The sequence below is a fragment of the Pelobates fuscus genome, chromosome 3 (genome assembly GCF_036172605.1).
Source record: "Pelobates fuscus isolate aPelFus1 chromosome 3, aPelFus1.pri, whole genome shotgun sequence".
In the NCBI taxonomy this organism is placed as follows: Eukaryota; Metazoa; Chordata; class Amphibia; order Anura; family Pelobatidae; genus Pelobates; species Pelobates fuscus.
The window spans coordinates 399,659,117-399,678,106 of record NC_086319.1 but is presented as its reverse complement, the minus strand read 5'-3'; the positions used below and the strand labels follow the sequence as shown (position 1 = coordinate 399,678,106).

The following is an 18,990-nucleotide window of genomic DNA, read 5'->3' as shown; positions in this document are numbered from 1 at the left end:
AGAGAAGCTTTGCCCAGCTACCTCCAAAAGTCATAGATGGGTGTACTTTGTTGAAGTTCCGGTATTGTTCCATGTGGAATAGCTAACCCAAGAGTACCAATAAGAAGCCCAGAATACTTATTCATGTTAAACAGAGTAGATGTGGACCATGCTTCACTGGCAACAAATGTTTTCTTTGAAATTTTCCTTAGCAACATCTCATCCAGAATAGGAATCAAATTTAAGTCATTGCAAAAGATGATCACAACTGTAGCTGTTGAGTTCTTCATGACTTGAACTATTCGGGGAGCATTTCGGTCAGGTTGGCTTGTAATAATATTCTCAGTGAAAGCCACACATGCCCCGGCCTTAACTATTTCTTGTTTGACCCAGTGAATTCCTTGCTGACCATAATCATTGTCAGCACCCAGTATTCCCACCCATTTCCATCCAAAATTCAGAACTAACTGGGCAACACCTTGAGCCTGGAAGGTATCACTGGTGTCAGGACCCCGCGGGCGGCTGCAAGGGGAGGCTGCAGTCCGCTCGCGGCACTCACCCTCCAGCCGTCCACGGTCCCCTTCCTGCCAGGTGTTCGGCGGGCGGCATCCTCCCAGCCACGGGTGCCGTCCGCGTCTTCTTCCGGGTCCCCCAGTGGCAGCATGCATGACGCTGCACGCTGGGAGACCGGCCAATTTGTTACACGCCGGGGTCAGTCACCTGACCCGGCGTTAAAGGCACAGTGCCTCAATCACAGTGGGAGGTTTAGATATCTCCCACGTGTGATTGTTAATTCTGATTGGAAATTAGCCAATCAGAATTAACCTTCTGGTTTATATACTTACCTTTCCTGTTCCTCCCTGCCCTGTTGTGGTCTTTGCTTTATAGTATTGATGCTGAACGTGTGATTTCTGGTTACGTACTCTCTGGCTTGTTATACTGACTTTGTGACTTTCTCCTACCCTTTGACCTCGGCTTGTTTCTCGTTATTCTGTTTTCTGGTTCCCCTTACTCGGCTTGTCTCCTGACTATTCTGTGTGTGCTTAGCCCGGCCACTCTAAGGACCGGTACTGCACACTTTCTGTGTGAGTGTCTGTGTGTATGTTAGCGTGTTGGGTTCCCCGAATCGTGACATTACAACAGGGCCATAATGGAACCTGCTGACATACCACAGCTCCTAGTTAATCAGGAGGCTAGAATGGATGGCTTGGACCACCGTATGGATCAGTTTGCTCAAGCTTTGCAAACCATACTGGCTCGCACTGCACACTTGCAGCCTGCCGTTCAGGAGGTTGCTGCTGCTGTGTCCGAGCCCATTCCCACTCCGGCACCCGTTCCTGCCCATGTAGTGCATATGACGCCGCCACAGCGCTACAGCGGTGACCCGGCATTGTGTCGTGGTTTCCTCAACCAAATTGACATCCATTTGGTGATGAATCCACGTTCCTATCCCACTGACAGATCTAAAATAGCCTTTTTGATAAACCACTTGTCAGGGAGAGCTTTAGCATGGGCTAATCCCATGTGGGAGAATGCTTCCCCAATGTCCTTTGCAGACTTTTTGACCGCTTTCAAACGCACATTTGATCAACCCGGCAGGGTTGCTTCTGCTGGCAAAGCTCTGCTTAGGGTCCGACAGGTTAACAGATCTGTAGCGGATTACACTATCGAATTCCGCACTCTAGCAGCTGAGGTGGTTTGGAATAATGATGCCCTCGTTACAGCCTTTCAGGAGGGTTTGGCCGCTTACATCCTGGACGAAATAGCCTCCAGGGAATTGCCTGTCCTTCTGGATGATCTTATAGATTATATCATCCGTATTGATAATCGTATTAGAGAGAGACGTAGTCAGAGGCGTATGTATACTCAGATGTTACCTGCTTTACCCAGTACTGCGTTACTGGCATTACCCCCTTCTAGCCAACCTCCCCCTGAAACCTTGCAATTGGGTGTTACTGGGTTAATTGAGGTAGAAAAATCATACCGAAGAAGGGAAGGGTTATGCCTTTACTGTGGGAAAAGGGGACATCTTCTAAGAACCTGCCCTGAATTGCGGGGAAAACTGCAGCACCCAAGGCCTATAGAGGGGTCGGCCTCGGGTGTTATGTCGTTTACCCCTCACGTCCCCATTACTAGACCGTTTATTACGGTTACCCTTTTTGTTGGTAATACTACCGTGATTACCAAAGCCTTGATAGATTCAGGGGCTGCTGACAATCTTATGGATGAGAGTTTTGCTAAAACCGCATCTTTGACTCTGATCCAAAAGGTCACTCCCTTGGCTGTGGAGGCCATAGATGGTAGACCACTGGAGAAACCTCTGGTGACCCATGAGACCAAAGAACTGGTTATGTCTGTGGGTGCCTTGCACAAGGAAAGATTGTCCTTTCAAATAATCAACTCCCCTACAGCCTCTGTCGTTTTGGGCTTCCCCTGGTTGGTTAAACACAATCCGATGATTGATTGGGGTTGTTTGGAGATTCTCTCCTGGGGGAAATCTTGTCAAAGGGAATGTATGACTCGTGTTTGTCCTGTTGGCTTGCTTAATGTACCCACAGCCAAACCACTTTCTGTTAATGTTCCTCCTGTGTATGCGGACCTAGCTATGGTGTTTGAAAAAAGGGAGGCAGATAAACTACCCCCGCACCGTGAATATGATTGTGCCATAAACCTCTTACCTGGTACTATGCCACCTAGGGGTAAGGTATACCCTCTTTCTGAAAAAGAGAACCAGGTAATGGAGGAGTACATAAAGGAAGCCTTAAGTAAAGGTTTTATCAGAAGGTCCTCCTCTCCTGCTGGGGCTGGTTTCTTTTTTGTTGCCAAAAAGGAGGGTGACCTACGGCCTTGTATAGACTACAGGGGCCTGAACAATATAACGATTAAAAATGCCTACCCTATTCCCCTCATCACGGAGTTATTTGACCGGGTCAAAGGTTCTAAATACTTCACTAAATTAGACCTCAGGGGGGCTTATAACCTTGTTCGTATAAAGGAGAATGATGAGTGGAAAACAGCATTCAATACACGTAGCGGACATTACGAGTATCTAGTCATGCCTTTTGGACTGTGTAATGCTCCCGCTGTGTTTCAGGACCTCATAAACGATGTCCTCAGGGATCTATTGCATGTCTGTGCCGTGGTGTACCTTGACGACATCCTTGTATATTCCCCTGATTTGCAGACACATCATAATCATGTTAGGATGGTGCTGAAAAGGTTATTACAGAACGGACTTTATTGTAAATTAGAAAAATGTTTGTTCGATCAGACCTCGGTGCAATTTCTAGGATATATAATTTCCGAACAGGGTTTCAGTATGGATCCTGCTAAGTTAGAAGCCATACTATCCTGGCCGCTTCCCCAAGGTCTTAAGGCTATCCAGCGTTTTATAGGATTTGCCAACTATTACAGGAAATTTATAAGAAACTTTTCACCACTTATCTCCCCTATAACGAAGCTGACTAAGAAAGGTCTACACCCTAGGGTATGGACTCCTGAAGCCCTTAAGGCCTTCGAAACTCTCAAGAAGGCATTTGCCTCTGCTCCAGTACTACGCCACCCTGATCCTTCCCTTCCCTTTGTTATGGAAGTGGACGCTTCTGAATCAGGCGTGGGAGCAGTACTGTCACAGAGATCATCGTATGACGAACCCCTCCATCCCTGTTGCTACTTTTCAAAAAGGTTATCTGATCCAGAAAAGAATTACGATGTTGGGAACAGGGAACTATTAGCTATTGTGTTAGCTTTTAAGGAATGGAGGTACTTATTAGAGGGTTCTAGACTCAAAGTTATGGTTATAACAGATCATAAGAACCTCTCCTATATAGCTGATGCTAGAAGGTTGTCCGCCCGGCAGGCTAGATGGTCTCTATTTCTTTCACGCTTCCAATACGTGATTACCTATAGACCTGGTTGCCGTAATGCCAAAGCTGACGCTATCTCTCGACAGTATGAACCTCTAGAATCTGTTAACTCGACCCCTGAACCTATTGTACCTGCGTCTCAGATAATAGCTGCTACCCGTTTGGTTGTTTCGTCTCTTGTTCTTGATAATATTAAGACATACCAAACTCAAGCACCCCCTGAGACGCCTGTTGGCAGACTATACGTTAAAGTGAATGACAGAAAGAAGTTATTAACTTTATTTCACACCGCCAAAACTGCTGGTCATCCAGGGGTTACCAAGACTTATAAGGGCCTCCTTCAACAGTTCTGGTGGCCTTCACTCAAGCGAGACGTGGTGGATTTTGTGCAGGCTTGTCGGGTCTGTACGCAGTGTAAGTCCCCTAATGTGAGACCCCAGGGTCTCCTGATGCCTCTATCGATACCCAATAAACCATGGACCCACTTATCCATGGATTTTATTGTAGACCTTCCTCCTTCCGATGGTCAGACAGTGATATTAACTGTGACGGATAGGTTCTCTAAAATGGCGCACTTTATTCCGCTTAAGAAACTGCCTTCTGCGATTCAGCTTGCTCAGGTGTTTGCCAAGGAAGTGTTCCGCTTGCATGGGGTACCTGAGAATATTGTATCTGACAGGGGTCCTCAATTTGTCTCTCGGTTTTGGAGGGGTTTTTGTGCCGAGATGGGGGTCTCCTTGTCGTTTACTTCCTCCTATCACCCGCAATCTAATGGTGCAGCCGAACGTGCTAATCAGTCTGTGGAATTGTATTTGCGCTGCTTCACTAATGCGCACCAGGATGACTGGTCTCGCCTCCTTCCGTGGGCTGAATTTGCCAGGAATACGGTGTCTCATTCGTCTACTGGCTTAAGTCCTTTTGAGGTTGCTTATGGGTTTCGGCCTTCCGTCCTTCCCGGTGCGTTCTCCGACAAGGGAATGCCCGCTTTGGACCAGCACCTCGCCTCTTTGCGGAAGATGTGGGATCAGGTCCATGTTGCGCTGTCCCGTTCAGCGGCTGCTCAGAAGAAGTTTGCTGATCGCCATAGGGGTGCGGCCCCTTCCTATGTTCCGGGTGATAGGGTATGGTTGTCCTCTAGGAACCTCCGCCTCAAGGTTCCCTCGATGAAGTTCGCTCCCAGGTTCCTTGGTCCCTACAAGGTGTTACGTAGGGTTAACCCCGTTTCCTACTCCCTGGACTTGCCCTCTTCCATGCGCATTCCGAACACGTTTCACGTTTCGCTTTTGAAGCCCTTGCTTTGCAACCGGTTCTCTCGTCCCCTCGGGCGGCCTGTTTCCCCTCGCGCTGTCCCCAGTGATGTGTACGAAGTGGCTGCCCTTCTCGACTCTCGTGTTTCTAGGGGTCGGCTGCAATATCTGGTGGATTGGAAGGGGTACGGCCCTGAGGACCGATCTTGGGTTTCGTGCTCTGATCTGCACGCTCCCTCTTTGATCCGCTCCTTTCATGCCCGGTTTCCTTTGAGGCCTTCTGCTTCCCGCCCTCTGGGCGGTCTTCGAGGGGGGGGTAATGTCAGGACCCCGCGGGCGGCTGCAAGGGGAGGCTGCAGTCCGCTCGCGGCACTCACCCTCCAGCCGTCCACGGTCCCCTTCCTGCCAGGTGTTCGGCGGGCGGCATCCTCCCAGCCACGGGTGCCGTCCGCGTCTTCTTCCGGGTCCCCCAGTGGCAGCATGCATGACGCTGCACGCTGGGAGACCGGCCAATTTGTTACACGCCGGGGTCAGTCACCTGACCCGGCGTTAAAGGCACAGTGCCTCAATCACAGTGGGAGGTTTAGATATCTCCCACGTGTGATTGTTAATTCTGATTGGAAATTAGCCAATCAGAATTAACCTTCTGGTTTATATACTTACCTTTCCTGTTCCTCCCTGCCCTGTTGTGGTCTTTGCTTTATAGTATTGATGCTGAACGTGTGATTTCTGGTTACGTACTCTCTGGCTTGTTATACTGACTTTGTGACTTTCTCCTACCCTTTGACCTCGGCTTGTTTCTCGTTATTCTGTTTTCTGGTTCCCCTTACTCGGCTTGTCTCCTGACTATTCTGTGTGTGCTTAGCCCGGCCACTCTAAGGACCGGTACTGCACACTTTCTGTGTGAGTGTCTGTGTGTATGTTAGCGTGTTGGGTTCCCCGAATCGTGACAACTGGGAATTGTCCTGAAGAAAGAGGGAAACCTATAGCTGTCGCTTAAAATGGGACTAGTCGAAAAGTGACTGATCTGAAACAGAAATGTAAAATGTAAGCAAGTATTAAGATAAAACATTAATTTCTCATTTGATTCAATTATTAATTAATCTACAGCAGATCTGCTTTAGTAGGCAAACAATAAAAAAAATATTTAAGGACATTTAGAATATGTTGTTTACTAAAGGAACACTATAGTGTTGGGAATACAAACATGTATTCCTAATACTATAGTGTTTTAATATTATTTTACCTTCAGCACCCTCTCCCCTGAGTACAAAAAAAGCATTTTATGCACCTTTCTTCCCCCTTGCATGCCAGTCTTTCTAAAGTTACCCAGCTCTGATGGTTAAGATCATGAATGCTGATGATGTCAGCCAATCCAATGCTTCTACATATGGAAAATTTGGGGGACCAGATTGCATTCGTGGTAATTAGTACACTGTGTCAATCAGAAGCTCCTCATGAAATAATGATAATAATAATAACTATAATAGTAATAATAATTAATTTTATTATTATTATTATTATGCTTATTAGAGATGTCGCGAACATAAAATTTTCCGTTCGCAAATGGCGAACGTGAATTTCCGCAAATGTTCGCGAAAGGTGCCAACCGGGCGAACCGCCATAGACTTCAATAGGCAGGCGAATTTTAAAAACCACAGGGACTCTTTCTGGCCACAATAGTGATGAAAAAGTTGTTTCAAGGGGACTAACACCTGGATGTGGCATGCCGGAGGGGGATCCATGGCAAAACTCCCATGGAAAATTACAGAGTTGATGCAGAGTCTGGTTTTAATCCATAAAGGGCATAAATCACCTAACATTCCTAAATTGTTTGTAATAACATGCTTTAAAACATCAGGTATGATGTTGTATCGATCAGGTAGTGTTATGGTTACGCCCGCTTCACAGTGACAGACGAAACTCCCCGTTTAACGCACCGCAAACAACCGCAAACAGTCCATTTGCACAACCGCAAACTCCCCATTTGCACAAGGTTGGAGACCAAGCTAGCCATGTCCCGTTCCTTGTCCTCACTGATGTCATTGAAGGTCTCTTCCTCCACCCAGCCACGTACAACACCAAGGGTCCCCGAAAGGTGACAACAAGCCCCCTGGGATGCCTGCTGTGTTAGGTACCGGGAGATGGAAAAAGATGCTTGGTCGATCCTCCTACTTCAAATTTGGGGCACTGCGCGTGCAATCTAATGTGCCACCAGATAGGAGTGGTGTGTTAAGTAGTACTATTCTTATCAGTTTAATCCCTGTTACGTCACCCTCATCAGGCCTTTTTTAGTCGAATGTATCACCCACTGTCAGTCCCTTCGGGATCCATCCCTCATTCATCTTAATAAAGGTGAGGTAATATAGACTTTTTTGACCTAGGCGACTTCTCTTCTCGGTGACAATACCTCCTGCTGCACTGAAGGTCCTTTCTGACAGGACACTTGAAGCGGGGCAGGCCAGAAGTTCTATCGCAAATTGGGATAGCTCAGGCCACAGGTCAAGCCTGCACACCCAGTAGTCAAGGGGTTCATCGCTCCTCAGAGTGTCGATATCTGCAGTTAAGGCGAGGTAGTCTGCTACCTGTCGGTTGAGTTGTTCTCTGAGGGTGGACCCCAAAGGGCTGTGGCGATGCGTAGGACTTAAAAAGCTCCACATGTCCTCCATCAACAACACGTCTGTAAAGCGTCCTGTCCTTGCCGGCGTCGTCGTGGGAGGAGGAGGATTACTTTCACCTCTTCCCATGTTAGATTCCTGTTGTGCTGTGACATCACCCTTATACGCTGTGTAAAGCATACTTTTTAATTTATTTTGGAACTGCTGCATCCTTTCCAACTTGTGGTAATTCGGTAACATTTCAGGCACTTTCTGCTTATACCGGGAGTCTAGTTGCGTCACCCAGTCGTTCTCCTTCAGCCTTTTTATACGAGGGTCCCTCAACAGGCACGACAGCAAGAAAAACCCCATTTGCACAAGGTGCCGAGCTACTCATGTCCCGTTCCTCGTCCTCAGTGATCTCACTGAAGGTATGTTCTTCCCCCCAGCCACGTACAACACCACGTGTACCAGATAGGTGACAACGAGCACCCTGGGATGCCTGTTGTGGTTTATCTTCCTCCTCCTCCTCAAAGCCACATTCCTCCTCTGACTCCTCTTCCTCACAATCCTCTTCCAGCGTTGCCGCAGGTCCAGCAAGCGATAAGGCTTTTTCTGGTGGTGATGGTGACTACAACTCTTCCTCTACGGCCTGATCCAGGACTCTTCACAGGGCACGCTCCAGGAAGAAAACAAATGGTATGATGTCGCTGATGGTGCCTTCGGTGCGACTTACTAGGTTTGTCACCTCCTCGAAAGGATGCATGAGCCCATAGGCATTGCGCATGAGCGTCCAGTAACGTGGCAAAAAATTCCCAGCTCCACAGAGGCTGTCCTAGCACCCCGGTCATACAAAGTTTACTCAATGATGATGAATAGGGGGCGGACCGAACATCTCATATGTTCGCCAGCCGTGGCGAACGCGAACAAGCTATGTTCGCCAGGAGGAACTATTCGCCAGCGAACTACTCGGGACATCTCTAATTATTATTATTATTATTATTATTACATTCATACAGTGCTTTCTTTACAAATTATATTCAAAGTTCCTGGAATTGAACAAAATTATCTTTGAAGATGTTACTGTTTCTTATTTTCATGTTTCATCTCCTGCTTATTTAAAAAACAAAAAACAAAAACAAAACATGCTTCTATTTGGACATATGTGTATCATATTTAGGGGGCCTAATAATCATGTAATCATTTCTCAAAATTGAAGACTATGTTTGCTTTAATTGTAATATTGACAGTAGGCAAATATTTTGCATATCTTTCTTTACTTAACTTAAAAGTATCCTCCCAAGACCAATCTGCTGCACGTAAAATATTTACAAGGGAACAAGAGAAATAAGATACCACCTCGGAACAGAATGGGTGTCCTCCATTCGTATGGACGAACATGTGGCGGCGGCCATCTTTGGCCGCGAATGCGTACAGCGGTGTTTGGTCGTCGAGTGTATGGAACTATAATCGGGCACCTGACGGTGCAAAGACTGCGGAGACTTCCATCTCCATGCAGGTTTGGCTATATTCGTCTGGGAAGATCGGCGTTCAGTGGGAACACACTCCCGAACAAGGGACACATGACCAGCGTACGCAAAAACTGTTATATTCGTGGTTTTGTTGTATTTTGTACTCTCGAAAGAGACCGACTGCTCAACCTTAATCCATGGAACCTTTTTGTGCAGGCGCCTCATATGTGGTTGCTCTAAACTATACCCTGGTGGCGTTTCAGGGGTACCTTATTGTTAAAGGTGTATTTTGGGGTGTGATTACTGTACATGTCCTGGACCGGAGATGTAATGTAATTAAGCTGTGTACTTTGTAGTACTCCCCTCTCAGGTCCAGTGGGGAATGCCCCTGGAATATGTAACAGTAGGCCCCTTGCATGGGGATTCACATAAAAGGCTGTGTTTTATCCCCATTAATCTCAGTTCTATTTCACCTACAACATAGAGCCCCGTCTCATGCTTGTAGGGAACAGCTATATTCGCTTTATTACTGCTTGGATTACTACTTGGGAATACTACAGCATTACCTGTACTAGGGGGAAAGGACATCTTCCCCCTCTTCTCTCAGGGTGGCTACCACTAGGATCATCTGGCATGATCATCTGGCATGATGGTAAGAGGAACGGGCCCTCACAAGACAATTACAGAAGGTCCATGAATCAAGGCTGACTCTGCCACAGAGGAGCAACCAGGGTTAACATCACCTGTTGGGACAAGACATTATGAAAGACCATTATGAGCATTGTGAAGGGGGAAAAAGTGTAGTAGAAATGCATTAACTGCTTTGCTCTGTGGATACAGTAGCAAGCTGAAGAAGTCTGGAGTTTGGTGATTGTTACAATAGGCAAACAGGTTCAACCAGTAGAGGCCCTCCAGTATGTGATGGCAGCATAACCCAGTGTATGCGGCTTCCAGTCGCTGCTGTACCTCCAATGGCATGAGGACCAATCCACTGGTTGGTCTTCCCCAGCAGATATTCCACCCACAACGATATGCTACAGGGAAGACAAAAATCTAAATTTCCTTTGTGAGAATCAACAGAACCAGCGCCCCCAAGGTGATTGATGTAACGCACTGCAAATACATCCGGAGCAGAATGCAGTAGTTGTAACTCCCCTTCACCAGATACAGATGGAGAATGATCCCGCTAGGATGTCCAAGCAACTGCTGTGCATAGAGAGCTCTTAAGCCATCCACTACCCTTCTGTGAAGAGATCTTCATTAGTCACTCCCTGGCCCCAAAGGCTGGCAATGCCATTCACACCAGGTTTGTCATTGGGACCAGTTAATCATAAATTAGATTCTTCCTAAAGAACTTGGCCTTCAGTCACTGCATAGCTCGGTAGTGCAGTGGACCCTGGAAGATCGTCTGAATTGAGGAAGACAACAGTTCCACAAACTATGTGAGCATGCGGAGCGGGATGGAATCATGATGGATAACCCTGCAAATCTCCTTTCAAATAGACAAGACCTGTGAGGTTGGTAGTCTTAGAGTACACATCATCGAATTGATCTCAAACTCCAGCAACTGAACTGTCTGTAAGAAAACTTCTGGATTTGGACCGATTCACTACGAAACCTAGAGATACTAATAGGTATATCAGGTGCGGCCCCTCAGTCTTGTCCTGTCTGAACAGAAGATCAGGATATTGCTCAGATAAATTAAGCGGTGGATCCCAATAGGCCTCAAGATGGGCGACCACCGGCTTCAGGATCTTTGAGCACCAAGCGGTCGAACTGAGTCAGAAGGGAAGGCAACTGAATTGTCAAGGCTTTCCCCACCATAAGAGTCAAAGAAATGGATGGCATTGATCTGAGCATGGATGAAGAGAGGCATTTTTTATGTCCAGGTGTGTAAACCAGTTGCCATCTAGTAGTTTTACCCTCTTTGGCAGACTGCCTGGTACTCCAACTGAGTACCTCCACAAAACATGCTTCCAAGCTATCGTACTTCAGCCCCTAGCCACTGCAGGTCTCGATGTTGCTTCCCACCCTGGCACAGGTTCCAGCTTCCAGTGTTCATCAAAGCTCTCCGGCAGAGAGTATAGCTGTGTAGTAATTATAGCTGTTATAGCATTCCCCCCACACATTAGCTGAGACTTAATGCTGGGAGTAGAACTGATTTATTCAGGCAAGCACTCTCAAGCTATACGCACAGTAAACTCCTCCCCTGTGCCTCAGAAATAATTGTGTCAGGAACTGTACAAACTCATCTCCAGGTACAGAAAAGTCTAAAAAAATGTAAACACCCCAAAATACATGGAACCTCTTGATACCGGAGAAACTGACGGAAGCCAAGCACAGAGAGATGGACACAGGTTTCTTCAGGAAGGAAGAGATTCTTTATTGGATCACCGATCGGGACTCAGAGGGACTAGCGTCACCAAAATACAGCAAAGTCTGAGTACTGAATACATAGAGTACATTCCTTATATAGCACTGTAGCTCCTCCCACAATTAACTACACCCACACATACCCTTAACCTATTTAATAAATAGAGTCTAAACTCATCCATCCGGTCTAACCACGTGGCTCATCTGATACAAAGGAGAGGGACGCGTAATTCCAGTTCTTACATTCCTGCACCTGGTCAGTACAGTGATGACAGTATCTTAGCTACGTGTTATTAACTAACTGATACTACAAACACATATACATACATATGCCTTGTGGCAATCTTAGCCTGCTAAACTTGTATTTTACTGGAATTACATCACATTCCCCCCTTTGATGCCTCTGATATTTCACAATTACTTGAGGCATCACTTAACCTTGGTTTGCATATACCTCAGGTTACCATGAACCAGACCAGACTTATCTTATGATGTGAATCTTTTAACACTCATCTTCCTGCATTGGTTCTCCCTGATCTAGAGCCTTATACTTATATATCGCCATTATCTGTGCAGCAGCCTTCCTCTCTGCTATACTTCCTATCAGGCTTTGCACAGACCTAACTACTAAGGGTATAAGACACGGTAGGAGTAGACACAACAGTAAAATCAGTAGGACTCCACCTACCACTGCCTTAAGCCCTCCAAACCACTCATACCAGCTACCAAACCAACTACTTGGATTGTACCCTTTCCATACCTGAGTAGGCACATGCACTAGTTTAACCATATGGCTAGTAAGCTCAGCTATTGCTTGCCCTTCGTCATCTATTTGAAGACAGCAATTGCTCAGGTTAAACTTCCCACATACACCTCCCTCTACTGCCAAAAGGTAATCCAAGGCTAATCTATTTTGGTAGACTGCTGTCCTCATCCTGGTATTATGCTTCGCTAGAAGATTGAGTGCTTGTGAGGTCTCATTAGTAATAATCTCAACCACCGCCTGTAATCTTATAATACGGTTGAGCATATAAATTGGGGTTCTATAACCAAAGGTACCATCTTCTGCCCACGTGGCTGGCCCATAATAATCTATGATACGCTGGGGAGGCCATTCATTATCTTCCCAGGTGCCTCTCTCTAAGGGTCCCCTTTTCTTCCTATGATTCACATCATACACTTTAACACCTAAAGTCTCACCTGTTTCAATCGGTAACAAGAAGAAGGATGGTTTGAGCATACCCAACACACATGCCCCTTCCCAGTCCTGTGGCAACTCCGAATAGGCTTTCTTACCACAGATCCAGTACAAATTTGCTGGGGCTCTCCAGGTAGATGTGATGGATAGATCAAACCACACATCCTTTAAATTGGCATATCTAGCAAACGGGTTAGATGGTTCTGAGACATTTGAAGCCGACCACCAAGTTGTATTCTTTGTATCATCATCATAAGCTTTTTGCCCTAGACAAGTTAATTCTCCTACAGAAGTATTATACATTATTCCTTTCCTTGCTATGCAAACATAACCTATGATGGAGGTCTTTAATCTCCACTCAGATTTACCTCTAACACTCATATGATAATCGGCTTGTGTAGATATTAATTGGTCAACTGCCTCAGAACCGGACATTACCTCCTTTGCTTCCCAAGGCCATTGGTCTCCCATGTTAGTACCTCCACACACATAGCAGTTGGTAACATTAAGACTACCGGCAATACTTTCAGCTAAATCGATGAACAGGTTTTTAGCATTATGGGGGATCTTATTATCTATACTCATCTCTTCATAAAAGGAATGGTATACTTGATGAGTCTGGGAGGATACCGTATCAGTCTCTATTCCTATAAACAATAATGTCCCAGGATCTAAACCCGTCCCGTATATTTGAAACCCAAATAAATTTCCATACTTATCTAAGAACTTGTCGGGGTTATTAATGAGTATATGGACTGGGTTGCATTCCATAGACTTACAATAAGGGCTAGTCGGCAACTTAGTCACTATCATGTCTTTATCTACTGTCTGTCCCCAAGTCGCCCACCCCACACAAGACCAATATGGACAAAAGTTATAGTCTTTATTTGGGCATCTAGGACTCACATATTTATTTTTACTACTGGGACAAATATATTTATCATTAGACCCATACGTCCTCTCCCATCTAAGATCCCCACATACATTCCACGGTTTTCTACCACTTGATATCGCCTTACATGCATCAAATAGCAGAACACCCGAAGAATGTACGGATTCTAACACCGTCTTATTAATTAGGGTCCCCTGAGGATCTCCATTCCTGAGAGTCAACCAAATTGTACGAGGTTGATACTCTGGACTGAAGCACTTAGGTTCTCCTACTCCTAAATGGCACACACTATAGTCTATATTTAGGTATCTACATCTTGATACCTCTCCTTTACATTCGTATTGTGAATGCCAAATTAGGGTTTGGGAAATATGGTTACCTGTTCTCGTAGTCTTAATGCATACCTCACAGCTAGGAGTGTCGGTACCTCTACCTTCCTGAATATAAAAACACATATAAATAAACACAATCAAAAGCACATCTTTCGCCGTCATCCTCAGTCTTCGTCCGTGCGATGGAACCTCAGCTTCCAGGATGTGAGGGCTGCAGGGAATGGAGTTCTGCTCATCTTCACAGGTGTCCCTTCGAGACTTTCCTGGCTTATACACTATGTGATGGTAAGCGGACAGGCTTTATTATGGCCTTCTCACTCACACCTGTAACAATAAAATTTGTAATCCACAATAATTCCTCGTTACTCCGACTGAGTAGTGCGTTTCAACCGGATCTTGCAGGGATTCTCTGGATCTGCTGTAATTTGCCAAGAATCGACTGCTGCTGGTTTAACCCTGGAGTGATGTATCCACGGAGTTACTTCGGCTACTTTTATCGCTGTAGGGGTAGACAAAAGAACAACATAAGGACCTCTCCACTTGGGCCCTAACGGTACATTATTCCACTCTTTAATCCACACTTGATCTCCTGGATGATAACTATGAACAGGGGGATAAATATTCACAGGTAATCTATCTTGTACCCATTTCTGTACCTCCTCCATAGTCTTACCCAACTCTACAACCTGCTGCCGGGTAATTCCTTCTCCCAACTGACTCAAGTCCCCCCTTAAGTTACCAAGTACGGGAGGTGGTCGCCCATACATGATTTCAAAAGGAGAGAGGCCCATCCTTCTGGTAGGGGTACTGCGGATTCGCAATAAAGCTATGGGTAAGAGAACGTTCCACTTAAGTTGGGTTTCCTGACACATTTTAGCCAACTGGTTCTTTATAGTTCTATTCATTCTCTCTACCTTACCAGAACTCTGGGGTCTATATGCAGTATGAAGCCTCCACTTTATACCAAGCATATGAGTCAGTTGTTGTAGGCACTGATGAACAAAAGCTGGACCATTGTCCGATCCTATAGAACAGGGTAGTCCATATCGGGGTATTATTTCTCGTAGCAGGAATCTTACAACTTCTCCTGCTTTCTCTGTACGAGTAGGACATGCTTCTACCCAGCCTGAATAGGTGCACACAATTACCAACAGGTAACGATGTCCACCCGATTTAGGCATCACTGTAAAGTCTATTTGTAGATCGGACATGGGGAGTCCCCCCATAAACTGAACTCCTGGTGGCTTTACTGGTCCTTGTCTTGCATTATTCTTAGCACACGTTACACATCTGCGTACAATGGCCTGAGTCAAGTTGGACAATCTTGGTATGTAGAAATGTTTTCTAAGAGATTCTTCAGTACTGTCTCTCCCAGAATGTGTCCCGTTGTGATAATTTTGGACAATTTCTACCGCTAGCGATGCTGGTATAACTATTCTTCCATCTTCTAGCTGATACCACTTGTTCTCCAGATACTTTCCCGGTTCAGTCTTTAACCACTCCTCTTCTTGAGCTGTATAAACTGGAGTCCATTGGGACAGTGGAGTTGGTATAAGAGCAGCTATATGCCCCACATACTCCTGTCTTCCTGATTCAGCAGCACGCTTAGCTGCACTATCTGCCATCCGATTTCCCTTGGTTACATCACCATCTCCTCTCAGATGCGCTCGACAATGTATGATACCGACTTCTTTCGGCTCCCACACTGCTTCCAATAGTTGTAGGATTTCGGCTGCGTACTTGATTTCTTTGCCTTCTGAATTCAGTAGTCCTCTTTCTTTATACAAAGCTCCGTGGGCATGAGTGGTTAAAAACGCATACTTAGAGTCCGTATAGATATTTACTCTTAAACCTTCAGCCAATTGTAACGCTCGTGTTAGTGCTATTAATTCTGCCTTTTGTGCTGATGTTCCTTTCGCCAGTGGCCGAGCTTCTATCACCTTGTCTATGGTTGTTACTGCATATCCTGCATAGCGGATCCCTTCTTTCACATAACTACTGCCGTCGGTGTAATATTGAACATCGGGGTTCTGGATGGGAAAATCACGAAGATCTGGTCTACTTGAGAATACTTCATCCATTACTTCCAAACAATCATGTTGACTTTCAGTAGGTTGTGGCAAAAGGGTAGCTGGATTTAAGGTGTTTACAGTCTCTAAATGCACTCTTGGGTTTTCACACAACATTGCTTGATACTTGGTCATACGGCTGTTACTAAACCAATGATTTCCTTTGTAATCCAACAACGTCTGTACTGCATGTGGGACTCGTACATAAAGTTCTTGACCCAGAGTGAGTTTATCGGCTTCAGCTACTAGCAGGGCGGCTGCAGCTACGGCTCTTAGACAAGGTGGAAGTCCGCTGGCCACTGCATCCAGTTGCTTAGACATGTAGGCAACAGGTCTTTGCCATGATCCCAAGTACTGTGTCAATACTCCCACAGCCATTCTTCTTTGCTCGTGTACATATAAGTAGAATGGTCGTGTGTGATCAGGTAGACCTAATGCTGGGGCACTCATCAAAGCCTTCTTCACATCTTCAAATGCCGTTTGCTGTTCTTGGGTCCATAAGAAGGGGTCGTGCTCTGTACCTTTGATGGCTGCGTACAGAGGTTTTGCCAGTATCGCATAGCTGGGAATCCATATCCTACAGAAGCCTGCTGCCCCCAAGAATTCTCGCACTTGTCTTCTATTCTTGGGTATTGGTATTTGGCAGACAGCTTCTTTTCTCTCTGGCCCCATAATCCTTTGACCTTCAGAGATATGGAATCCCAGATACTTGACAGTTGGCAAACACAACTGAGCCTTCTTCCTGGACACCTTGTATCCTGCCTTCCAGAGAATATGTAGTAGATCGTGCGTTGCTTGCTGACATTTTTCTTTTGTAACTGCTGCTATCAACAAGTCATCTACATATTGTAACAATACACATTCTCCTGGGATAGACTCGAAATCCAGTAGATCTTGACTTAGAGCTGAACCAAATAGGGTAGGTGAATTTTTAAACCCTTGGGGCAGTCTTGTCCAAGTCATTTGGCGTTTTGAGCCCGTTACAGCGTTCTCCCACTGGAAAGCGAAAATACATTGGCTTTGTGCGGCAATTCGGAGGCAAAAGAAGGCATCTTTGAGATCTAAGACTGTGAAGTAAGTAGCCCCGCCCGGAATTAAAGCAAGCAGGTTATATGGATTGGGTACAACTGGATGTATGCTAACAACCGCATCATTGACTGCTCTTAAGTCCTGCACAGGTCGATACTCATCTGTGCCGGGCTTTTGAACAGGCAGCAATGGGGTGTTCCAGGGGGAAGTACAGAATTTTAGGATACCATACCGTATGAACTTATCCAGATAGGATTGGATGTTCTTCTTAGCCTTCTGCGGAATGTGATATTGTCTTAGGCTCACTGGATAAACCCCATGTTTCAGTTCAATTTTTATTGGTGGAATATTGCGGGCCAGTCCTGGTGGGTTGTTCTCTGCCCAAACTCCTGGTATGTTAAACAATGTCTCATCACTCCTAGGGTTTTGGCTAGTCAACACTGTATAAAGTCGCCACTCTTCTTCCTTTGGTATGGATAAAGTCATAATACCTGAAGGTCCATTAAACTTTAAGGATGTTGTTCCATTTGGTAGGAACGTAATCTGCGCTTGTAATTTGGATAGCATATCACGTCCCAGCAATTGGACTGGACATTCAGGCATATAAAGGAATTGGTGTTTTACTACGTGGCCTCCCAATGTACAGAGTCGACTTTTAAGAACCGGTTTTTCAGCACTTCTTCCAGTTGCTCCTATCACAGTAATAGTCCTTCCAGATGGAGGAGCAACTAGATTAGTCACCACTGAATGTTCAGCACCAGTGTCGATCATGAACGCACTCCTTTTCCCCCCTATTGATACATCGACCATAGGCTCCGCTCGACCAAGGGGGATGGAGCCCGGTCGGTATCAATAGTCCTCCATGACCGTGTCAGCCAATCCTACGAAGTCCCTACCTTCTCTATCGCGGGACCTTTGCGCTGCTGGAATATATCTGTCTTCCCTAACACTTCCTCTGTTCCCATTACTCCCTCTATAACCATTACTCCCTCCGGGGCCTCCTCTACCTCTCGCTCTGCCTCTAAAGTTTCCGTAGCCTGCCCTGGGTAGGACCCTCTCGTACTGCTCTCTTTGCGGACATTCGTTCCTCCAATGCCCTTCTTCCTTGCAATACGCACACTGATCCCTACTCAAAGGCTCCCTACTCCATCTATTATTGCCTCTATCTGGGCCCCGTTTATCTACGCCTGCGATCGCTACCGCTAGCATATCAGCCTTTTTACGCATCTTGCGCTCCTCCTCTTTCTTGCTTTCTGTTTCCCTATTCATATACACCTTATTAGCTACCTCCATTAGTTGGGTGATTGACATACCTGCAAACCCTTCTAGCTTTTGTAGCTTGCGCTTAATATCTCCGTAAGCTTGGCTGACAAAGGCGGAGTTCACCATTCGGGAATTGTCTGCGTCTTCCGGATTAAAGGGGGTGTACAAGCGGTACGCCTCCAATAATCGGTCATAAAAGACACTGGGCGCTTCATCGCTTTTCTGGATCACCTCAACTGTCTTCGACATGTTAATGGCTTTCTTTCCTCCGGCTTTCATGCCAGCAATTATAGCGTCTCTATAGGCTCTGAGTTGAACCATATCAGCACCATTTACGTTCCAATCGGGATCGGTGTTGGGATAGTGTGTCGCGGCCCATGCTGCTGGATTGGCTTGGTTCAAAGCACGGGCTCTATCCTCTAATGCTTTAATGGCTGCTTGATTTATTCTTGTCCTTTCCTCATTGTTAAATAAAGTCATTAGTAACTGCTGGCAATCAGCCCATGTCGGATTATGCGTCTGTACTATTGAGGTGAACAGATCAGTCATAGCTTGTGGTTTCTCAGTATACGAGGAATTATGGGTCTTCCAGTTTAAAAGATCGGTTGTGGTAAATGGGACATATACGAAGACTGGGTCAGCGTGTGCCATTTGACCTGCGGCATCGATATAA

At 45.9% G+C, this 18,990-nt stretch overlaps 1 protein-coding gene across 1 annotated transcript in view; it reads right to left on the bottom strand.

Moving 5' to 3' along the window:
- Positions 1 to 17: 17 nt before the first annotated feature.
- LOC134601910 (extracellular calcium-sensing receptor-like) overlaps positions 18 to 18,990 on the bottom strand; it is a 34,646-nt gene continuing 15,673 nt past the window's right edge. The window contains exons 3-4 of the mRNA XM_063446415.1: positions 6,047 to 6,119; positions 18 to 277 (exon numbers count right to left, since the gene is read on the bottom strand). Of these exons, the coding sequence (XP_063302485.1) occupies positions 18 to 277; positions 6,047 to 6,119 (333 nt within the window). The remainder of the gene's footprint in view (positions 278 to 6,046; positions 6,120 to 18,990) is intronic.